This window comes from Carassius auratus, unplaced genomic scaffold, assembly GCF_003368295.1.
Source record: "Carassius auratus strain Wakin unplaced genomic scaffold, ASM336829v1 scaf_tig00025696, whole genome shotgun sequence".
NCBI classification, from domain to species: Eukaryota; Metazoa; Chordata; class Actinopteri; order Cypriniformes; family Cyprinidae; genus Carassius; species Carassius auratus.
Genome location: NW_020525449.1, coordinates 22,501 through 47,729, shown reverse-complemented (window position 1 = coordinate 47,729; position 25,229 = coordinate 22,501). Strand labels below are relative to the sequence as shown.

Here is a 25,229-nt window from a genome sequence, read left to right as displayed (position 1 = left end):
TTCTACAGTTACTTCCAAATGAAAGTGAAATACATGTTCTATTACATTAAAACCTATTTACTGTATACCTATAGTCAACTCCTGTGAAGAACGTCAATATGTTAAAAGTCAGTCCATTTAGTAAAAATCTGTATTTAAAACATGAGCACATTTAACCTTGAGTGTCTTCTTAAAACTGCAAATATGGCAATTAAACATGCTCACTAAGTTAAGAAATGACAATGCAAATAAAACATGAGCATATAAGAATATAATAAAATGTTATTTTATTTTGTTTTCTTAAACATGAGATTAAATGTGATTGAGAGACTTAATCACCTCTGCTCATCATGCAAAAATTCAGATACAACAAAAACACATGAGCATACAAGGAAATAAAACAGCATTCACAAAGGGATCCTCAAACAGCACACCCAAGTGAAGGGTTTTGTTTTCTGCGCCTGTGCTTTGGCAGACAATTTACACAAGTTCAGCTCGAGAATCATTTTTTGGAGCACCTTAAAAGTGTAATGGATCTCCTATGGATGAGTAAGATTTAAAGAGTATATTAGTCCAAGTAGCATGGCTGTAGCCAATGCTACATTACCTAAACCAGAAAGCACCTCCACATCTTCCAGCACAATGCAGATATCTTCAGGGTCTTCTGTTGCATCAGCAAATTCATGCCTTCATCACAGAATCCCTAAAAGGTCTTCTTTATGTCCGCTTCGGTTCTTGCAGGGTCATCATCCTTTGGAAAAAAAAAAAAATGATATATAAAAGTTGTAAATGTATGTCATATATATATAAAAAAATTATACGGCATGTTTCTTTTTTTTTTTAAATGAAAACCCCAATACAAACATTAAGAAATGTGCACTCAGCTTATTTTAGACTTGTGGACCTCAATGGAATAGTTCTAAATCATTAATAAATAATGGTACAGTAGTGTAATAAAATGCTATAATGTGACACTGAAAATACACATATTTGGAGAGAAACAACAGTTATTTTTAGTGAACAACTCCACTTCCACAGCACATTCAAACCGCCACGAGCCATCTTAAAACAATGCTATGGCGTTCGGTCACCAGATCACAACCCAACTCAACACCTTTGGCAGACTGTGTTCCACTTTATAATGGAAAATACAGTGCCTCTGTCAATATCACAACAATGAATAACTATGCTACCTTAAAATCTCTAACTATCACTCAGTGACTGTTTGAAATTTTTAATTCATTTAGATTAATGACATTAACAAATTACATTGATAAAATCCAGACATACTCAAGAGCCATTGATACTTCGGTAACACTTTAGAATAATCTCCATTAGTTAATGTTAGTTAATTCATTAAGTTACATGAACAAACAATGAACAATACATTACTGTATTTATTAATCTTTGTTAATCTTAATGAAAATACAGTAATTCATTGTTAGTTCATGCTAATTCACAGTGTATTAACTAATGTTAACAAGCACAACTTTTGATTTGAATAATGCATTAGTAAATGTTGAAATTAACAAACTAAGATTCATAAATGCTGTAGAAGGATTGTTCTTGCTTAGATCATGTTAACTAATGCAGTTAACTAACATTAACTGATGGACCATTATTATAAAATGCTACCGATACTTATTTCAAATCAATATTACTTAACTTTAACCAAAACTGGGCACAATTAAAACAACTGCTGACAACACACCCTTCCCTCATTCTCTGAAAACGGTTGAGTTACTGAGTACAAGCTTTTTTTCAATTTTTTTAAGAACAGCGTAGTCCTTGGCACCACCAAATTGGTGCAAATCTTTGCCAAAAAACAGGTTTGTGTACTTTAATTTCATCTATAAAATCATTAGTCACTTTATTTTCAAACCAACATAGATGGATGCAATGCCATTCACCTAAACGAGCGCCTTGTAAAATATATTACTTTATTACTGAACAAACGGAATGTAATTACTTTGTATGTTAAAGGTATATATATATATATATTTTGCTCTTTAAAGTGTGACGTGACATACAGCCAAGTATGGTGACCCATACTCAGAATTCGTGCTCTGCTTTTAACCCATCCAAGGTGCGCACACACACACACACACACACACACACACACACACACACGGAGCAGTGGGCATCATTTATGCTGCGGCCCCCGGGGAGCAGTTGGGGGTTCGATGCCTTGCCAAGGGCACCTAAGTCGTGGTATTGAAGGTGGAGAGAGAGCTGTTCATGCACTCCCCCCACCCACAATTCCTGCCGGCCCGGGACTCGAACTCAAAACCTTTCGATTGGGAGTCCGACTCTCTAACCATTAGGCCACGACTACCCCGTGAAGCCTGGAATTAAACTGCTGCTTTTCATCAGGCCCAAAGTTTATTTTCCATTTCCGTCACTAATTAAAGGGATAGTTCACTTTCAAATTAAATTAGGTATGTTTTAGCTCAACTTAAGGGCATCCAAGATGTAGGTGTCTTTTGTTTTCGAAGTAGTTTACATTTTTATATTTTTAGGTCAAACCATTCTTGTCTGTGTCTCACATAATGGAGGTCTATGGTCACCACCTCAAAGAGCATGCACAGAGAAGTCCAAATTAAACAATTCCCCATCGTATGTACACATTGATGACCTAAGACACAAAACGAGCGGTTTGTGTAAGAAAATTAACAGTATTTATTTTGGTTTTATCTCCTGTACACAACCACGTCCAACTGATCTGAGTGTGCGAGTGCTTCTGGCAAGCACGGAAAGCGCCGGAAGCGATCTCTCACGCGTGTACGTCACTCATTGTTTATTGTTTACCACACAATACACCACCAATCTGCACTGTCTGAAATATAATGCAGTAACTGTAATTATTTGTTTATAATGCACCCTATAATCGTTGAAATTACAATAAACACAACACATTACTCTATTGACAGCGTGCCATTGGGTCCCTCTGGCATTGGACGTCGCCTCCAGTTTATACATGGCAAACTAAATGCAACGTGCAAAATGCTGCGGCTCAACAGCGGAGGAAACTCAGGATCTTCAGTCAGGCTGGTGTGTGATACGATAATGTCCTTGTTGTCGTCTTGTAGTTGTTCCATTCGTGACAACATATGTTCTCCAGTTCTGTTGGCATCTCACAACACTTGCTACTAAAACACCACCAATTTTTAAGAGATCTCGGTCTCTGAGGTTTGAAGACGTGCTGCCGCAGCGGATGATTCCATGATCGCTCCCGAGTACTTGATCTGTGTATTCTGGTTCAAATAAATATGGCTGTGACAAATTCAACGTTGTCTGTTGATATATTGAAATCGTCTTCCATTGCAATTTCCTGTACGTATAAATATGTTTAAATCTTCACAGTGTAAGTTAACACTTCGGAAATCTCTGTGTAAACCATAGACAGTAAGTGGAAACAATAAGTGCGCTTTCCGTGCTTGCGCAGACTAAGCCAGAGCGCGCACGCGTCACACATCAGGAAGCACTCGCACCCTCACATCAGTTGGACGTGGTTGTGTACAGGAGGTAAAAACGATATAAATACTGTTCTTTTTCTTACACAAACCGCTCGTTTCGTGTCTTGGGTCATCAATGTGTACTTACGGTGGGGAATTGTTTAATTTTGACTCCTCTGTGCATGCTCTTTGAGGTGGTGACCATAGACATCCATTATATGGGTCACAGACAAGAACAGTTTGACCTAAAAATATCAAAATGGGAAATACTGCGGAACATTTTGGATGTTCTTGAGGTAAGCTAAAACATACCAAAATTTAATTTGAAAGTGAACTATCCCTTTAAGTTTTGGTTCCTTGCCACTGCCACCTTTGGCGAATGTGGATGCTTGACTGATTGCATAGACACTATTGGAAGAGAGTTGAACTGGATGATGACATCACTGAATAATCAATGAACTGACTTTTTCTTAAAAAAAACAAGACAAAAACTGTCTGTTTGTTATTGTCCTCATGCATTATCGACAAACAATTTTCCTGTTTAATTATGCTGCTTTGACAATGTGTATTGTGTAAAGTACTACATAAATAAAGGTGAATCGAATTGACTATTAAGAACTGTGCTTATCAAACAGGATGATATCACGTAAACCTAAACCAGTGGCTGTGTGGAGTACAAAGGTTTAAAGAGAAGTTAACATCAGTCATTTAATTCATATCGGAGCTTTACAATTTACTCAATATTTTAAAATTAAAAAAAATTTTTACATTAACTCTTTACCCATCAGCAGTTTTTGACTCTATACTCACCAAATACTCCATCATATTCATCTTCATTCAGGTAGATGCATAGATCATTGAGAATGCACTCTTGCTTGGTCTCCATGGTGGCACTGTAAGAAAACAGACAAAACATTTTTTTAAGTTCCGATATTCATACATTTGACACCCTTCAATACACATCTCTGAGCCATTATGCATTACAGAGCACTATATCAATAGCTTGTATTAAAAAGCAATATATAAAAAATAAAAAATAAATTAAAAAGAAAACTTTCTACTACCTGAGACACTGGCACCATCACATCTTGAATCTTTTTTCTAAACACTCCACCCTTTTTGGTAAACACTTTTAGCAGATCATCAGAGAACAGATCCAGTTTGGACATGAATTTTGGAGTGTAAAGGAAGGGTTGTGATCCGATGAAATTCATAATTTATCTGAAGACATAAGTTACAGAGGTCTTGTTTATGGGCAATTCAGCAAAGACAAAAAAGGTTAAAGTGCTACAAAGAAAACTAAATATTTAGTACAGGGTCAGGGTGACAACTTATTTATGACAGAAATCATTTTCGATTATTCCTCTTGATATATTAATCGCAAGTAACAGAATAACATTAACTTACACAAACAAGCGCTTGGAGAAACAAAACGTTATTAGCTGCCTACACAGACATAATGTCGGTCCATGACCATAATCTAGCTAGCAGAAGAAATGCAAAAACTCCACTTACAATTACTGAAGCAGCGAAATGTAATACTTACGTCGCTAAAACACTATTTGTTGTTTCAGACGAGAGACTCCGTGAACGCGTTGAATTCAGTCACGAGCACGTGAACTTAACAAGCGTGACTAATCTAAAGCCTTTGATTGGCTGCTGTGCGCTTTGATTGGCATCTCAATCGTTTTAACAATGACGAGCAATAAATTAAATATAGATGAGGAAGACCTAAAATATACATTTGAAACTTTGTCAACCTAACAACAGCTGAATGCAGAGTAAGAATTTAAAATCCTAGGGGACAATTTGGCCATTTCTAATTATCGGGCGTGTCTTATGGCCCTGGTTTTATACATTAATTAATGGTACTGAAGGGTTTTCTGTTCTCTCTTGTTATGCGATGCTTCATTTTAACGTTATTTGATACTTTTAGTAAAAAAAGAAAAAAAGAAAGTCTGCACCACGTGCTGAATCCAGACACCTAACATCGGCTACAAAAGACACACTTAAGAGCTATTTTCATACAGTGCTTATAGAAAAATAACTTTCTGGTATGCAACAAGATATTAAGAAAGCATATTTTAATTAGTTTGTTAATTAAATAAAATTAGATGGACGGTGATAGATAAGAAAAAAAAAAGGCCACTTACCCATCTCACATGTTCGCTGCTGAACAATCCATCTGCATCCGTTTCCGTTGATGACGTGCATCCGGTTAAGACGAACAAAAAATATTCTTGTTGACTCAATTTAAAAAAATGTTGTAAACCTAATTTTTTGAAAATTACATTGTTCATGTAAAATATAATTAAGTTGACACCATTTTTACAAAGAGTTATGTTGTATGTGCTCATTTTAATTAATTAAATTGAACAAAGAGCAAAAATCATTTTTTTGAGTGTACATTACTGTTAAAAAGTTTTTGAAAGAAGTCTATTATCTTGTGCTCACCAAGGCTACATTTCCTCAAAATCCAGTAAAACAGGAATATTATAAGATATTACAATTTAAAATAGCTCTTTTCTGTTTTAATATATTTGAAATGTAATTTACTCCTGTCATGGCTGCATAACACTTTTTACTATTACCAGTGTTGAAAACAATTGTGATGCTTAATATTTTTATGGAAACTGTGATACTTTTTCCGGCAAATACTCTAATGAATAGAAAATTCAAAAGAACAGTGTTTATCTGAAATATAACAATGTAAACTGACACTTTTGATAAATTTAATGTGCCCTTGCTGAATAAAGGTACAGTATTAATAATAATAATAAAAAAAAACTTTTGAATGGTTTTGTATGTTAATTTTATGAATTTCTTAAATAACATATTATTATGGTGCATAATTGTCATGTGAGTTCATAACAATTGTATGCCTTGCTAAATTATTATTACTCTTATTTCCCCTACAAATTGGCAACCATGGCAAAATGTATATATGAATATATATAAACCTGGCAATTTTAATTACAGTGTTGTTGTATTTTTCCAGATCTCACGTCACTTAGTTGGTTTAAAAAAGTAGTACAGAGCTTTTCTTTTGGCATCAATGAGGCGTTGTGCTGATATTGAATTGCTATCTGTGGGTCTGCATCCTGTTTAGCAGAAGCTTGCCACTGTCCATATGCAGGATTCATATTTTTTATCTGTACAGTTATCAGGAATGGGAACCAGAGTGTGTGCATGAACATGCACCTCAAAGTACCTGGTTTTAGATTTGAACGTTATTATGTTTCGGTCAGCTGATGGTCCGAGGTGTTGATCTCCTGTGACTGCAGAGCTTTGCTGAAGTTGAGTGTGTGTTTCACATCCTGCACACACTTTTGTCTGGTATGGTGCATCTTAGCTGTCCAGAAGCTTTTGATTATGATACTTCATTTTGAATGTTTTTTTCTAAAGATGCAGTCAAATTAGTAAAATTTTAGCAAAAGTTTGTGGACAGAAAAGGTTCCATCTTATATTGTCAATAGTGGAGTGATAAATAAAGCATATTACCCTCGTGTGAAAGTCCTGATTGTGCAGATACTTATGGAAACGACTCAATTTCTCCTTGATTTCTATTTTTCTTTCAGTTTGTAGCTTTTAAAGGAATGGAAATGTATTTTAATTTCATTTGTTTGGTCAATCCGATTTACATTCTCATTCATTCTTCCATTCATTTTACAAGTAAAGATTAAAAAGGGGATTTGAACTCGCAACCTTTCAGTTACTGCCCCAGATCTGTAATCATTATATAAATGGGAAAAGTAGTCATTTTCCATGTCTAAAGAGCATTAAGGCCATCTTTAAAAGTGAAATGTATAGTGAAATCTGGGCATGTACTTTTGGACATCTTTGGCTGTGGATGTTGGCGTCCAAAAGCAGTATGCCTTCAAGGAGTATTCTTGTGGTTTCAATGATTGAATCCAGTTAAACAACATGGGCCGGTAAAATTGATCCCATGCTGTGTGTTGTGGTTGCACATGTGTGTTTACTGAAGCCTCAACCTAGCAACCTGCACCTAGCACCCACCATTCCTGCGGTAGGTTAATTACAATGTCCTCTGCTTTATTCTCAGTACTGTTTTTATTGACCTAAAATAGTCCAAGAAGCCAACAATATCTGTTCAACCAACTGAAGACAAGTGCAGTGTCTGGTGATATTAGTGACGCAGAAATCACCTGTTGAGGTGGGCTTGAGATATCATTTTTTGTTCCTCTGTTTATAAGAAAAAAATTAGTAAGAGGTATCTGATTGGCAGTAGTTAACATATCTGGACTGGCATCATCTCCATTTTTGCACATTCAACATAGTTTTGGAGTCAGTGGATTGGTTCTCAGAGGAAAGTGCATCAGTGCCAGGCTTCAGAGTTTCCCTCATCCACACTGGGATTATTGGGTTCAGTCACAGATACTCAAAACTGCTGCTCCAACAGAATTTCATCCTCCCAAAGCCTCGGCTCGGGCTGTGTGAATAACCAAACACTCCCTCTCTCAGCATGCTGATAGAAACGCGGCCAGCCATTGGAATTCAGCGACTTCCGAAAAACAGGGTCGAGTGAGATTTAACATTTCAATAATGGTAGAACCGCATACATCAGTTGAACAGCAAGTAAAATACTTAGAGTTTGGGGCAGTTTTGGTCTTTTACTGATTTTAATAATGCTTAATAGATGTTTTTGGCAGTGGATGAATTGCTTTGTTGAGATGACAACAAGACCAAACAATCCTTAGCATTTTGCTTCAATTAATTCCATTTGAAGTTAGTGATGATTGTACAGCCAGATTGTTAAATAGCAACATTTTGGCTTTACTTAGAACAAAATTAGAATGAGAGGGGATTTTAAAACTGGCATCACAAAATGTTCAGAATAAAATTAAATGCAGTATATAAACCCAAATAATTCTTGTTATTATTGGAATAATTATTTTATAAATTTTTACTTCTTATGTTAATATGCAATAACATATTTTAATTATATATTTGTGATTTATCATAAAACGTACATTGTAATATCTTCAAATACTTTTAATTATTATTAAAAAATTATATAAAATTTTTATTTGTTGTGTGTTTGTGTATTTTGTGATTAGTTATTGTAGTTATTTATATTTGTAAACTTTTTATATTTTTATTTAAGAATTAGAAATAACTTATTTATCAAATATAATTATAAAATATAACTTTCTACATATATATAATTATTTTTCTTTCTCTTCATACAATTCAATTATATTCTGCTTTGGAAATTATGACAGTAATCACAATTATTTTATTTTTTTATTAAAATACAGAGCTGCCATTCCATTTTTAATCACCAAATTTTGTGGTCTGTGACATAAAAAAGTTTTACCTGTGAACTAATGCAAGACTTTTCTTCTTTGCTTGATAAATGTCCATTACTCTAGTGCATTGGCATGAAGGGTGATATTATGTCTGATTAGGCTGTCACCCAGGGATATTAACGTAGAATTTTCCCATAAGACACATCTGCTGTCTTGCTAACGGCTTGTTAATCCTTATCAAGCTTGAGCTTCATGCCTTGCTGCCACTGCATCTGGAGGCTGGTTACACTTCCGTGTACAAACTGTAGGTGTCCTTTGCTCTGACAACCAATTGCATCCTGCCTTCCCACTTATCTGTGATATCTGCCTGCCACAATGTGTTGGCTTCTCAGCAGCGGCTGTGTTGGGCTATATTGGGAGACTGTTCGCTGCTGTGGAACTAGGAGCAGGTGGAGGGCGGAGTCCAGATCTCAAGCCGTACATGGAGTAAGAGCTGAAAAACACAGTAGATGTTGATGACGGGGAAGGATTTGGCCAATTGTCATGGGAAAATCATATTATTAGAAGGTTTAGCAGGACCTCTGTGTGCCGTCGAGCTTCCAGTGCTGTATTAATTTGAGTTTGTGGACACACTTCCCATCGCATTGCTCCAGCTGTTAAGTCAGAGTGTGCGGTTGCTCCAAACCTTTTGGTTGCAACCAGACGACTTGGTGCCAGCATCTGCGTGGTTGGATGTAAAAGTATAAGAAGATGCCTGCTATTCTAGTTGCCTCCCAGATGAAGCCGGGATTGCCCAAACCTGTGCATGGCACTGCTCTACCCATCCCAGCCAGGGTTGCAAGTCTTGCGACCCACCAGAATATACCTCTGAAGCCGGTGCAGCCCAGCCTCATGCCACTGAAGTCTCCCATCTACAGGCAGCAGAGTCAAGGCAGTGCGACTTTACAGAAAAAGTACCAGACCACCAAAGAAACATCTCAAGACCCTCAGGTTGGAACGCTGATGTTTAATGTGTATGTGGCTTTGTGGTTGCATTGATTCTTGTTCTGTTAGATGATCTTCCTTTGATAGTTTATTTGCACACAAACAGTGGAATACTTCGTTTATACTAAGTGTAATAAATATAATAATAAAAAAGCAATTAATTGAGATTGCTCATTTTTATCTTCACTGTACCATAGATTGACCACTTTAAAAATAAAATCTACTGGAGTCTACACTACAGTTTTTTTTTCCTCATAATTACATTTTTTATATATATCAGAATGGCTTTACATCTCAGAACTCTGTTTCTGATACTTTTGACATCTTGCTTAATTAAAATCTTGTGATCTTGTTTCTCATACTTGCGACTTTATATTTCACAATTTTGACTTTGTTTCTCACAATTGACTGTATCTCTAAACAATGGCTTTTTTCTCATAATTGCAACTTTATATCTCACAACTGCACCGATAAAGGTCACAATATGACTTATTTCTCTCAGTAAACTTTGCCGTCTAAAGCTTGTTTATGCATTGTGCCCATATTCCACCATGACTTGATCTGCACAATATACGTGTCAGTTGTATTCATGTTTTAGAAACTATTTCTCTTTGGCCACATTACCACTATTGTGTCTACTGTTTGTAGAGCTCCCAGCTAAAAGTTTATATTTTTACATATTCAAAATATCATGCTTTATAAGAATAGATCCTGCTGACCTGGTCAGAGCAAATCTTCAGTAAAAATGCAATGTTCTTCCTTTGGTCCGCGGCAGCGGTGTATAAGCTCATGCCTGTGAGTGTGTGTACACGTGTTTATACAGCTTCATACGTTCAGTAGAGCCTTGAAGGAAGCGAAGAGCCAAGTTCTTCATGTGGCAGGGTAGAATGAAAAGCTCAGCCGGTTGGTCTGTAATTACAGCGCACACGCACACATAGACATGGTCATGGAGGTTTTACTACAGTGCTCCATTAGCAGCGGTGAGCCGCGCTGCAGGTGGGCATATGGCCATATGGACACCACACACACCAATCCCAGAGGCCAAGAGTGGGCACCCTTCAGCAAACACCGGTACTAATATACTCCTATGCCCTTACACTGCACCTCTGTCTCTCTTTGCTCTGACCAGGAAGCTGGAAAATGCTTCACTTTAAAGAAAATGGCATTGAATGTGTTTTGGGACAGTGCTGGTGTAAGGATTAGGTTGCCGTTTCAGACACGGTTGACTGTTTTCTAAAACATTGTGACAGTTGCAGTTACTAGTTTGTTAAATATCTGCTTTTTGTGTTTGGAAATGATGGAAATGACCAAAGAAGCGAGTAATGGAAAGTCTATTGCACCAGTTTTGCTCTCTAAATAGTCCTGTACCAATTTATTTGCCTGTTTTTATTGAACTGATCTTGATATTTAAAGAGAACTTGAGAAATGCAGTGTGGTAGGTTTGCTCTGTTTTACATAAAGTGCGTTGGTAGTATTATAGTTTGGTTTAGTGATTTGGTGTGAGTTTACCATAGTACTTTGATTGAGTACTAATTACTGTAATCATACTGTAATTTAGTATTTACATGGTACTCCAAGTCTGTGATACTTCAACTGCCATTAACATGGTAAATGTGTAACAAAACCATGGTAATACCATGGTACTTTTTTTGAAGTACTGTTACTTTTAACTAAAACTATTAAGAACTGGTTTCAGTAGTTGAAATAAAGCTCAAAACAAAATGTAAATATTAGTTGAAATCCTTTTTTAAAAAATTGTAAATGTAATAAAAAAATAAGTGAGTTAAAATACAAATAAAGTTATCTAAAATAATTTTACAAAAGCACATAAAAAATTACAAACAATATTAAAACTAATTAGTTACTACAAATATAAATAAATACTATAATAGTTTATAAATGCTACTAAAATATGTAACTTTTTTAGTCTATTGACACAAAACACTACCAGGTGGTTATTTATTTATGTGTTTATTTGTTTGCTATGATTTGTTTGTTAGTTTCTGAACAGTTCTTATAAGAACAGATGAAGAACGAGTATTATCCTGATACTGTAGTATTAAGATATAAATTATCAACATGATACTTGATCAGGATGCTTTTCAAGTTATAAAAATGACTGTGGGGTCTTTGAGACCCCAAACAGAATATGATGGATATAAACACTAATGTGGTCAGGTGTGTTAAACATGCTATGTTTGTATTAATGTTGTTACTTTAACCACATAATGCTTGTTCATGTTAACATTGAACCTGGTTATGCTTAGCTCTTCCCCTATGTTTTTATTATTCCAGATTATTATTCCCACATGCAGCCTAACACAGCCTTTTTGACTACCTCTAATATTTAAACGGTAGTTTATGGACCACAGTGTGGCATCTGTCTTTCATCCATGTAAAATCTGAACCCAGAGTTAGATGTTAAGTGCTGGTCTCTTTCTGTTTTTCTTTGAATGAATAGATTTATACAGATTGGGCCAACCACTACCTAGCCAAGTCCGGACACAAGCGCCTGATTAAAGACCTCCAACGGGATGTTGCCGATGGCGTTTTGCTGGCAGAAATCATTCAAGTTGTAGGTAAGATTAAAGATATCAAAAATGATTTTCCATAATTCAACAAATCCCCCTTCTTCCTTACGAAAAAAAAAAATTAATACATCAAACCTACAATTTTGCCTCACCACACCGGTAATTCTAACCATAATGAGAAGGAGGACTGGGAAATAAATGGACACACATAAATATCAAGAAAACTCCCCACCTTTATTATTTTGAACGTGCTTTGAAGCTGATTTATAAGATCTGTTTCTGAAAAGGGGCGATTTGTCGATGGTTTATGAGGCTACAAACTGAGCTGTGAACATTTTATTAAGCCCAAATAAAATAAACATTTGCCAGAGGAGGATTTCTGTTGTACTTACAAAAGCCAGCCGATGATGTTTTCATAAAACTGAAAAACAGTAATAAAATGGTGTTACTTTAATTCAATGCCATTCTTTTTTTATATATGTCTTTCCATTCAGCAAATGAGAAGATTGCCAATATCAACAGATTCCCAGAGAGTCATGCTCAAATGGTAAGACTCAAAATTGATTTATTGCAATGTCTGTTGGGAAAAGAAACAAACCCCAAACACCTGTCAGACTGTCAAACACCAAAAAATTTGCTGAAAAGCTACTACATTCATTCTTTCTGTCATCTTATTGACAGTTTGTATTTTTTAGCAAGTAAAAGGCCTTTTAGTATAATTCCAATACTGTCACCCTTCAGGTTGCTTTATGGTGTGAGATCTTCATTAATCAATGCAGAAAATTAAGCATTTAAAAATCATCTATTAAGGCACTACTGAGAGATATAGAGTGACAATTGATATTTATGTGCACTTTATGCAAGAACTAAACAGTTTCTTATTACATTTGGCCATTTAAATAACAACATCTGCACCAATTTGCATATTTTTGCTCAGTTTGAGCTTCTGAATAAATTGTAGGTGTTTTTTCTCATTCTATGAGCTCTGTATATTGTCCTACATCATACTTAAGAGTAATAAAAGCTTATATCAAGTATGATACTCAACAAAAAACAGGCTTTACAGGGTTAAGTTCCTGTTTGCTGAAAATCTTAAATTTATATCAAATATATACTTGACTTAAAATGAGGGTTTGCAAATGATGACAGTGTTTTCATTTTCTGAGTGAACTGTCCCTTTAAGAAACAACCTCAGTGAGGACAATGGCAGGTCTTGTTGACCTTAAAACCCTGGTGTTAACCAGCGTGCTATAGTCTGTCGTCTCACCAGTGCTCAGGATATACAATGTTATGTCACAGGAGCACTGCAGGACGGACCAACAGGGTCGTAAACCACAAATCTACCCTTTTGAGCACCATCTGTTGGGTTATATTCTCTGGACACCTGAGTGTAGTGTGCAAACCAGCCGTGGTTGGGGTCACATTTTCCAAGGAGCAATTTCAAAACGGCTTATTAGGCTTGATTTCAGACAGCAAAAGCTCTTTATGTATGTCAGTGTTTTTCTCTTAAACAGATTGAGAACATTGATGCCTGTCTGGGCTTCCTGGCTGCTAAAGGGGTGAACATAAAGGGACTTTGTGCCGAAGGTCAGTGGACTCTGAACTAAACCAGTGCCCATTAACATTTGAAACAAGACGTCAGCAAGATTCTTTTTCTTCCAAACCACAGAGATCCGTAATGGCAATCTAAAGGCTATTTTAGGCTTGTTCTTCACTCTGTCACGCTTCCGACAGAAGCAGCAGCAGACTTTGAAACAGGCCTCCAGCAATGTTCAGTTGCTCCAGAACAAGCAGCCCAAGCGATGCACCAGTCCTGCGCTGCCTCCTCACACTCCTCCCCGTAGCTCTTCCTGTCCTTCTCCCATCCACCAACACTACACCTCCTCCACATGTGCACGGAAACCACAGACAGACCTGCAGCCCAGGTATTATTCTCTCCAGCTCATTTACTGGATAGCTTATTCTTAGACAGAGACTCCATAGCAGCTCTATAATTCACTTTTAAACTTAAAATTATTTTGATGGAGAAAAATGTATTTTATTTTATTTTAAGAAAGAATGCAATGCCATTAGAAAATGCTCTTCTTGTTGCATTAGACTTAAATATTACTTAAAGAGGCCAACATGTTACATTTTGTAATCATTACAATTCTGACTTTAAGACTTTTTTTATTGGGAAATTGTTTAAATATTGCATTCAATTTGTTATACTGTCAGATTCCCTTAAACTATTTTTTGTATTTTATTTTTACATTTTCAACATTTCTATGTAACATTTAATTTCCATTTCTAACTTACCAGTTATGTTATTTACAGTGTTAGTTTAGTATTATTTTGTATAAGCTATTACAATATTTATTAATATTTAGATTTTTTTTTTCAATATTTATTAATATTTTATTTTTCAGATTCAGTTTAAATCATTTTAATATTTACATTTTAAATTTTTTTACTTCAGTTGATTGCCAGGGCAACAGTTTTTATTTTAATTTGATAATTTATCATCTTTATTATTATTATTATTATTTTTTAAATAGTTTTAGTTTTAGCTAACTACACTGTGACAACACTGGCTATTTCTTCTTTACAATTAACACTTCTTTTCTGTCCATCCCTTTTTCTTTCTCTTTTGTTTTGTCTTGATCTTGAAGCCATCCATCGAAAGGCTCCAACCAGAAAAAAGCGGTCAGACTCTCAGTAGCTCAGAAAAAGGAACTTTAGGTCAGCTTTCCATGTTTCTGGATCACACCACATCTTATTAACCTCTTCTTGTCCTCCCAGTATATTATTACACAACAGCACCATCTACTGGTGATCTTGTGATTCCACACAATCCAATCGTGTGTCACCAGGTCCTAAAAAGCATGTGAATCCCTTCAATAGTCATTTTGTTCTCTTTCATCTGATCGGATGTGGACTTCACAAAAAAGTTAAATGAGGGTTATTTATATAAATGTCTTTCCAGTCTTGTGTTTTTGCATCATATATAGTTGTTGTTTAAAGAAAAAGGATGAGTTTATTCTAAGTAAGCTCTTTGTCAGGCTTCTGAGTCCCTCTGTGAGGGCGGGTGGAGAGAGTAAAGCTCGAACCTCAAACACCAACAGACGCAGCCAAAGCTTCGACCAATGTGACCGATTAAAGCCGTCTATCGCTGCCTGCGCTCATGAAAGAGGTGAGTTAATCACGTTCCTTTACACAGTCTGAAATGATCCATGTGGTTTATTTAAGAGCATGTGAGCAGTTGTTTGGCAAAAACTGTTATTAAGTGTGTATATTTATTACAAGAAAAATCATCTTGCTCAATAGCATGATGAATTGCTCTTTGAGGGATTCAAACCTGTAACCTTACACCCAGATCTTTAACCACTACACCACAACACCCATGGAATTCGAAGGCTTACACACACACACGCGCACACACACACACACACACACACACACACACACACACACATTATTATGTTTGTATTATTACTATTTGTTTCAGGAAATAAAACGGGTATTTTTTATGTAAATAAATTACTTAGAAACTATGTTAAATTTTTTTGAAAATAAAACTGGTGTTTTTAAATATGTAAATGCTTAGAAAAACCATACAAATACAAATTTTTAAACTGTTATTGGACACGTTTCAACAAGATTTTGACCCATATTTTTCAGCATTTTCATTTGAACATTTTTCTTGCTCAGAATGAGTGATCTAAACCATCCACCCCCTCGATCTGTTCAGTCTCTGAGTTGGGTAACTGCTCATAACGTTCACAGTTTTATGATTCTGTGATTGCATGCTGTGTTGCTGACACATTTTTGGCCCACTGTTGTTTCATTATGGCAGGCTGGGTTCACTTCAGCATTGCGTTATTTAGGGTGGTTACCCTTCTAACATGTCACACAGTTGAGTGACTCAGAATATGTGGATTTTTGTATTCAAACCATATTCATAAAACCATAAAAAGTACTTTTTTTCTGTTTGCACATGCATGATGTACATGTCTGTGTGTGGTTTCTATGGACTCTCAGCTGGTATGATGATGATGATGATGATGATGGATGATGATGAAGATAAAAAATGCTTCACAGTCAGTCTCCTTTTTTAAAAGGCAGGGTTTTATCTAGAAAATAAATATGAATACATCTCATCACATACTTTAAATATTCCTGTTCATAGTTCATACATACTTTTTTTAGCACTTTAGTATATGATCTCATATTTTCAAACTCCCACAAGCATCACACTAGCTAAGGTTGATGTGCAACAGCTTGACCTCACTTGCTATAGTGTTTGAAAGATTTGACCCACTTTCTCAGTGCCAGAGTTTGACCTCCATACTTGGCCAGTTCCCAGTACCCAGTTGCCTGTTACCATTAAATGTCCAAAAAGTGACCCAAAGCAATTAAAAAAGCATTTTAATTATTTTTTACAAACTAAACAAAATATGTATATGTATAATGTGTGTGTGTGTGTGTGTGTGTGAGTGTGTGTGTGTGTGTGTGTGTGTGTGTATGTGTGTGTGTGTGTGTGTGTATATATATATATATATATATGTATATATATAAATATATATATATACATTTACATTTATATATCTTTTTAATATACAGTTTACCAATAAATTTAAAATTATATTATATTTATATAATATTATAAATATTTTTGCAATACTTTAAAATATTGTTTTAACAATTCTGTCATTAAATAAAAATACTATTTATTTAGATTAAATACACTTTCAGAAGCCTCAGAGAGTGAAAGAAATGGAGATTAGAGATCCTTTGGTAATTGACAATAATGATGTGCAAATGAGGATTTTTTTGGTCTCTTTTGCACAAGCACGGGGGTGTTTGATTGATGACCTTCTAAAATGCTATATATCATTTTGAATTTACAGAGAAAAACATAATGGTTGATCATGGACCAATCAGCTCGTCCATTCCTCCAGCCAGCTGCACCAGCTCTACCGCTACCCCCTCTAAACCCTGGAGAAGCAAGTCGCTTAGCGCTAAACACACTGCTACATCCTCCATGGTCACAGTTAAACAACCACCCCCGGATTCTCTTGAGGTTCCTCCTAAGGTGATCGCCCAGAAGTCCATGCTGGAAAAGCTCAAGCTCTTCAACAGCAAAACGGGTTCCAGAACTTCCAAACATGTCAGTACAGAAGATGTCAATGCTGTTGAACCAGGAGAAGGCCAGATTTGCCCCATACACCCTGAAGCCCTCCAGGGAAACCAAAGGCCTCTCACTCCCAGCAGTTCTGGTGGTTCAAGTCCCAAGTTAGCGCTTCAGGACATTGCACATTCGACGCTTGGAAGGGCTCTGGCACCCAAAATAACTAAGTCAAAGCCTAAAGAGAAAGAGAAGCTCAAAAATCTTCCTGTTACAGAACCTGAACATCATAAAGGAGATACCAAAACTGATGGACATGCTGCACCCAACACTAAGAAGTCTGTTTCTAAAGGAAACAAAGCCAAGAAAGACCGTGCCAAATCAGCCATGAGTGGGATTCCTAAACCAAGCCAGGGAGGAAAGTGTTCAACTGTAAATAAGATTGTAGCATCACCCCCTTGTGGTCCGGAAAGAGAACGGCTTTGGAATGGAAAGATGGGAGGGCTGTCTGTGCATAAAGGGCAGAAAGACAGCAGAAATTACAGCTCTACATCTAGCTTCGCATTTTCAGAAGGGAAAAGTTGCCAAGATCTAACTCTTGGTGCTCAGACCCACTCAACTGTCAGTAATACAGTCAGTGTCCAACTTCCACAGCTCCAACAACAATACCACCATCCCAACACGGCTACTGTCGCTCCATTCATGTACAGGTGACAGATTTATGATAACTTGAATGCATTATCCTAGATACTCCATCAGATTATATTTGGCGCTGAACTAGCAGGTTGTCCTGCCTCTCTCTGTAAAGTAGGTCTCAAACAGAAATTGACAAGACTGGGCTTTTGGCAAGATTGGAGGAAAGAAGAGAACGAACAGGCCTGTGCAGCAAATCCATCCATACTTCTCTGGAGGACCTGACAGGTAAACATGAGCATACTCATGGACAACATTACAATATATATAATCATTTCAGTGCTTCATAATGGGACAGTTATAGCAAATCTGTTCAGTGATTCATAATGAATATATTTAGAAATTTGTAGCAAATTATTTTAGTGAATTATTTAACAGTTCACTAAAATAAATCTGAAAGACTCGGGACAGTCAGGAAACCATGTGAGGTAAAAATAGCAATTATGATGTTGGAAATATTGCTTGTCAAAACAGTCTTAATCTTATTGTACTAAACATTTTCTACTGGCCAAGTGTTGCTACTTTTAGGTTGTTACTCTCTAACTCTAATGCCCAGTTTGGACAAGGTCATTTACTGTGACTTTTTGTATAAAACAACACTGATTATTTATGAATAAGTGAACACTCTGAGGCCAATGTCAGGCCAGTCTGAGGCTGAACAAGAAAACAAAACCGCACTCATCTGCATGTAAAAGGCTATGGATGTCAAGGAGGCCCACTAGCGCACCTATGTTTGTGTGTGTGTGTGTGTCCTTTCTCAGTCTGTCAGAACTGTGTGTAGAGAGAAAAACTCTTCTCCACAGGGGAAGTTCTCTGGGCTGGTTGTAGACATCAGAGCGGTATTCTAATTTCCCCTCTCTTGTCCATGGAGGAAAGGAAAAGGCAGGACTGAAGTCAGAAGAGCTTCTTTCACAAATCAATCGGCACATTCTCTGGGAAAACGACTCCAAATGTGTCAGACAGGCCATTTATCCATCTTAATAGGAGCGTAGGAGAGTCAGGGACACGTTGCCACCATAAAAAAAACAAAAACCTCAGGACTTTAGTAGCTCTGTGAACTCGCTGTCTGCAAACAAGACAAAGATCTGCACCACTGGAAACAGTCTTCTCAATGGACCGAACAGGAAGTCATTGTCAGTTGGCATCTCCTCCCAGAACAGGAGAAACAAGAGATGGTTCTCATGAAGACACCTCAGACGACTGCTCCAGTTTCAAGAGAAAGGACGGCTTCTGGGGTTTAGACAGTTCTGGAGGACCTCCGACATCTTCTGAATGGCTGTCTGAACACACATCTGAGTCAACGCTCTTGTGTGTGGGATGGAATTGCTTGTGTTTATGAGGAGATCCTTCAAACCATGTTGGATATGTTTGAGAAGCATGAAAGTAAGTAGATGTGTGTGTGTTGGACGACTCTATCTGTTTTAAAGAGTTAGGAAACAAACCTGTTTTTACTCAAGTAGCACCTAGTGATCCTGAGATTTAGCACTGACCTCAGTAAGCAGTTCTGAAAGAGGTTGTTTGTGGTTTTTACAGCTTACAGGAATGTACTTTACCATGGCACTCGTTCTTTTACACATTTTGCATCATGTGTAAGTGTGTGTGTGTGTGTGTGTGTGTGAGTCTCCTCTGTACCTCCTGAGCCCCTTGTGGACCCCTCATGATAGCCGTTAATCCGAGTGGCCAAATCCCCGCTCACCTATGGCATACACTGTGTTTATTTTCAAGCAGCCGTTGGCTAACGTTTCGTGCGTTAACATTGGCGCAAGAAAACAAAAAGCTCTTTCACGGAAAGCTAGGAGATTTAACTTCAGAGCAAAAGGGGCAGAGTTAGAGCTGTGATGCTAATACAGAGTTTGGAATTGCTGCATTTACATCATCCCAGGATTCTCAGGGTTTTGGCTGCGTTTTCGAAGCATTTTAGGTGTGTGAATATGTGTGTTCGGACATGCCTTAGAGTTACGGTAGCAGCTGTTTGCAGACTTTGGTGATGGTGATGTCTGGTTTCCTCAGGTGAGGTCTCAGAAACCAAGAGGTTATGTACTGTGAAAAACATTGCTGATCTAAGGCAAAACCTGGAAGAAACCATGTCCAGTCTGCGGGGGACGACGTATTTCAGTCACAGGTAAGAACCGCGTGAAGATTTTATTTTTGGTTATTTGTGTGTTCGGAAGTGGTCAAAGTGCTCAAACATATCTTAATGGAATATTCTGGTTTTAGTACAAGTATTGATTTCCCAAAAAAAAAAAATAATAATAATAATACATTTGTCCCTTCCTAAAAAAGAAAAAGAAAAAAAGGTTTTCAGTGAAGCAGCTACAGTGGAAATGAAAGGAGACTATAAATGTTTTAACAGAAGTGTTTTTATGAAATTACAAGCTTCATATTTCTGCTTTTAAATCACTCAGAAATTGGCCATACTTGCAACTTCCGTTTTTTGCTTTTTTAATGGAAACCTGGGATCAGTATTGCCATCTCTCACTCTCAACTTCAAAAACAAGCCCAGTATTTTTATATTATTTATTATCATCAATATTATCAATTAATAAGCCTGCGACATAGTAAACTGAAACCACTCAAACAGAAGTTATATTACAAAAATCATCAACAAAGCATTAGGGCACACACTATCCTCCAATCACCTGCGAGCAGAATAGTTTTGGAGATGAAAAAGGAGAATGAGACAAGGGCACTAAGGGGGGCACTTTAATATAGCCACTTATTTGTAATAAAATAAACTCAAACCATATGTATCTACTATTAGAATTACTACTGTTTATTTATTGATTTAATGATTAATGCATTATAAAAATATTTGACAAATTGAATTAGGTCCCTTATCTTCCCCTGCACCATTCACCTTTTCCCATGTTTGCTGTCTGTCTACATCTATGTTGGTGGCTTGTTTGTCTATTTACATCTATTGACCATCATTGCTTGGATTACAATCTCACATGTCTGCATGTTAAATGCAATTTTACTTCATTGAGAGGGAGGAGGGGGTGCGATGATGAATTACGGTACAGCACTTTTACTATCGCACTGATTGGCTATTAGCTGCGAGCAGACTGTCTCAACAATATACTGGAAAAAACAACGACCATAATGTAAAGAAAAAAGGTTTACCTAATAAGCAACCATATTTTTATTTAATTTTAATTTAATTTAAATAAGCCCAAAAATGCAAAAAACGCGACTCTCCCGGACAATCGAAAATGGGCAAAAAGGCGGGAGCTAGTTGCTGAAGCCACGCCCATCTAGCGCAACGGCAATGTCAGCAGCAGCAATCCACCCTTCACTCAAGTGGCCACGCCCTTAATTATACAGAATTTAAATCTTAATATAATTTAAACGGATGAGTTATATAAAAAAAAAAAATCACCCACCTCACAGTTGTCATGAAGGTCAAAAAATCTTTTTTTGCACCAGGTTATAAACATGTTTTTTCCTGTTGTATGTTGGGCATTTTTAACATGGGCAGTCTATGGGAGTGACTCCTTTTTGCAACCAGCCTCAAGCGGCCAATCGATTAATTGCATTTTTTATCAATTCCTAGAGTTAGCGGGAGGTTGCCGCTCATAATCAACCCAAAGGAGTCCCACTAGTGGTAGCTGCTTCTTACTGCACTTTTTCTGCTTCATGATCAGACTCAGTTCAGTACGGTTGAAGTACAACATGACATTAATTATGACTGGGCACAGAGATCACAGCACAGTTCAGAAAGCACCCCATTGTTTCCGGGTGTGTGAACTCTTTTATCTCTGGGAGTTTGCGAACTGTAAAACTCTAAATGGCTTTGAGGAAGACCGTTTGATTGGCATTAGGAACTGATTTGGGGGGTGCCGGGTTTTTGTGTTTGGTGTGATCAGTTTGATGCGTGTCTCGGCCTTCCAAGGTACAAAAGCTGGCCGTGAAATCGGCTGGGGGCCTCCTACTGCCCACTAATACTGGATAAAAAGCTTGCTTTAATATTCCAATGAAACCCTGTCCTGACAGGATGCAGAATTTTGACAGAACCTCAGTGATGCTTTTACTTTTTGCTTGCTTTACATTGCTAAAACTGAAATATAAAGTACATCAAAGCATTAGGAGAAAAAAAATGACAAAATGACTGAAACTAAAATTAAAATGAAAACTGAAACTATAGAAAAGATTTCAAAAAGCCAACTGCATATAAAAGACTTTCTGTAACAGTCTGTTTCATCTCGTAAACCTCTCATATGACATGTGCAACTATATATTGTTTTGTTAATTAATTTAAGCATAGTGGCTAAGCATTAAATACTGGCTCTAACAAGTGTTCAAAATGCAAACTAAAGCAATAAATAACATATATTTAATATTTGTTCTATCATTTATTGGTTTTGGTCTGATCAATGTTGTGGGTTTTGATACCATCAAAAATGTATTTGTAACTTGGTGGTTTTCAGTTTTGTTACAATCCTTTCTTCATTCAAGGCCAACTTTTATAAGAGGAAATGTGTTTCAAAGCTTTGTGTATCTGAAAATTAATTTCCATTGAATGAAAGAGAATAGGGATTAACTCTAAAAATGGTCCATAGAACTATTTGATATACAACAGTTTACTTTTATGCATTACATTCTCATGTCTTTTCTGTCTGACTCGTTTGCCAGCACCCTCGAGACGACCTTTGACAGCACTGTAACTACTGAAATCAATAGGAGGGCTTTGCTTGCCCTCACTTCCCGCCCTGCCTCTGCATTACCATGGCGGCTGGGCTCATCCAGTCCTCGCCTACAAGCTGGTGATGCCCCCTCTTCAGGAAACACAGTTTCACAGCATGGCAGTGGCTGTGGGCAGCACACACACAGGGATCAGACCTGCACGCACAGTGGTGTCCTCTGCGACCTTGAACTTTCTGAGAAGGTGGAGGAGCTGGAGGGGGTCGCCATGGAAAGAGCGGGGTACATGAGTGATGGAGACGTCCTGGGCAAGAGCATGAAGATGGATACGGTCACCAATGGGTAAGTAAATAAACACAAGAGCACAGATTGATAGCATTATATTTTGATCACCCCATTACTGTTATCATAAAATAACCTTTAGGTTTAAAATTCTAAATATGACAATGTAACAGAATTCGTAGTCACAGGAAGAAGGAGGCGGAGACGGAGAATAGAGCCTTCCAAAGTTAAAGTTAAAAAGTTAAAATTGAGCCATTTTTTTTAAACAGAGTTTGTGCACAGCAAAACTCGCAGGTTTAGGAAACTGTCCTCTGTAAAATGTGCTGCACAAACTCTAACACATATTTCTAATTGCGTCTACATTCGGGAGGCCAAAGAAAGTGCTTTTGCTTTCACAAAGATACAGTGTCTTCACAACATAGTGGCAATAACACTACTGTGATATCAGAAGCCACGTCTTCTTTCTCTGCACATACATTTGAACAGCATTATACAAATATTTCCACATAGGGATGTAGATATGTGAGGGAGAATTAGATCGGGGTGCTTTCGGCAGGTTTTGGTCACCCTTCTCTTTTAGATAGAAAAAATCCATTTGTGGGACACTATACATGCACCAACAGCTACATAAAACACTGAAGAAAAATTAAAACATGAAAATGCATCATATGACCCCTTTTTTATGCCACCTTTTACAAAGTATTTGTTAAGATTTTAATATTTTTATTTTCCAGTCTTATTTTACATTTAGTTTACGTTTTAATAATTTTGTTATGTGCTTTTGACATTTAAATTCTTTTTTTTCTTTTTTTTGATATATTTTAAATATTTTTTTTATATTCAGTATTATTTTTCTTTTAGTACTTTTCCAGTACTTATTATTGCATTGTAGTTTGTTGACAAGGCAGCACTTCTAAATTTCGTTTAAGTTTTTCATACAGTCTTTACGTTTTATTTTAAGCTTCATTTCAGTTAACAAAAACTATTTTGTAACAGTTTAAGTTGTAGTTAACCACTGAATGAGAGAATAACATATGGCAAAAAAATCATATATACATAGCGAGAAAGAGAGAGACAGAGAGAGAGAGAGAGAGAGAGAGAATGTATGTGTGTGTGTGTGTGTGTGTTTACTGTATAAGTATGCAGTTAAGAATGCATCTCTGTGTCTGCCTCTGGATGGCGCTCTTTTGCTAGTCCTTTTTACTAATATATTTTAAGCTTTTTTAATGGAGCCAACTGTTGATGGTAGTTGTGTAATTTAGGTGTGTAACAATTTATAATGTCCATTTAGCACTATTTATCAGAAGATGCAAAGTTAGTGTATGTGTAGCACAGTACGGCTCCCATGAGCTGCTAGCCACAGCTTTTTAGCATGTAATCATGTAATGTCCAAAACTCAAGTTCCTCTGCTTCTATATGCAGCTTTAAGGAGCTAAAATGTGTAGGGACTCACTACTGTACAATAATACTTTTTCAAGTTAGCAGTTATTTTGTTCATATGTCTGTTATCAGCTTTTCATTTCGCTGTCCGTCAGCAGGACATGGAAACACAACATGTAGCCCGTGGTAAGAAGACGGGAGTCAAAGGTCATGGGAAATATTCAGGATTCAAATGGTTGAATCCTGAGATGGGGTGAATATATGAATATTTGTGGCACGAAGAGAGAGAGAGAGTACTTGAATTTACCTCACAGACACGCATTTAGCTCACTTTCATGGAAAAAATCGGCGACCTTTTGACCCTGTGGAAGAGATATGAGGTCACATCCAAATTTGGAAATGGGACTAAATGCACAAACACAGCACATGTAGCAATGAACACACAGGCTCGTGCAGAATCTTTCCCTAGTCCTGTTCAAACAGGAATCAGACAGACACCTTTTATTGGATTCTCATATTCCTTCTGCTCACTGCTGAATTCCAGCAGAGTGATTCTGTCACCACAAGAAAATCTTAGAGAGACATTTGATCATAGTTGGAAAGCTTTTAAGCCCAATTACTGAGACCATATATGGATGGATTTTGAAACGCAGTCAACATTGGGTACTTGGGTACTACAGCAAATTCTGTTTCTAAAACCCGATGCCTTGGTTTGGATTAGTGTCTTTTTACCAGCTTATTTTAGTGCCATCTTAGTTACGTGTTAGATTAATCGGATAAAGACAACAGGAAAAACATTTAACAATGTTTTGTTGGAGATTAAGTAGGTATTGTTTTAGTCCATCGAGTATCGGTTTTGTTTTGTCTTTTTATTTTATTTTATCAGATTTTGTAATACTTTGTTCCC

General features: G+C 36.8%; 1 protein-coding gene and 1 long non-coding RNA gene across 3 annotated transcripts in view; one reads left to right on the top strand and one right to left on the bottom strand.

Moving 5' to 3' along the window:
* Nucleotides 1-243: 243 nt before the first annotated feature.
* LOC113078415 (uncharacterized) lies at nt 244-5,682 on the bottom strand. 2 transcript variants are annotated; one of them, XR_003281492.1, is made up of 4 exons: nt 5,588-5,682; nt 4,499-4,655; nt 4,245-4,327; nt 244-730 (listed from the first exon to the last, which is right to left on the bottom strand). It is a non-coding gene; the product is annotated as an uncharacterized LOC113078415 (long non-coding RNA). The 2 variants fall into 2 exon arrangements; XR_003281493.1 differs by lacking the exon at nt 5,588-5,682 and adding an exon at nt 4,981-5,193.
* Nucleotides 5,683-9,082: 3,400 nt separating this feature from the next.
* The window catches only part of LOC113078414 (neuron navigator 2-like), a 36,372-nt gene continuing 20,225 nt past the window's right edge, over nt 9,083-25,229 (top strand). The window contains exons 1-10 of the mRNA XM_026250746.1: nt 9,083-9,694; nt 12,150-12,267; nt 12,714-12,766; nt 13,734-13,806; nt 13,889-14,144; nt 15,261-15,391; nt 17,109-18,036; nt 18,138-18,247; nt 20,030-20,141; nt 22,652-23,002. Of these exons, the coding sequence (XP_026106531.1) occupies nt 9,455-9,694; nt 12,150-12,267; nt 12,714-12,766; nt 13,734-13,806; nt 13,889-14,144; nt 15,261-15,391; nt 17,109-18,036; nt 18,138-18,247; nt 20,030-20,141; nt 22,652-23,002 (2,372 nt within the window). The 5' untranslated portion in view covers nt 9,083-9,454. The remainder of the gene's footprint in view (nt 9,695-12,149; nt 12,268-12,713; nt 12,767-13,733; nt 13,807-13,888; nt 14,145-15,260; nt 15,392-17,108; nt 18,037-18,137; nt 18,248-20,029; nt 20,142-22,651; nt 23,003-25,229) is intronic.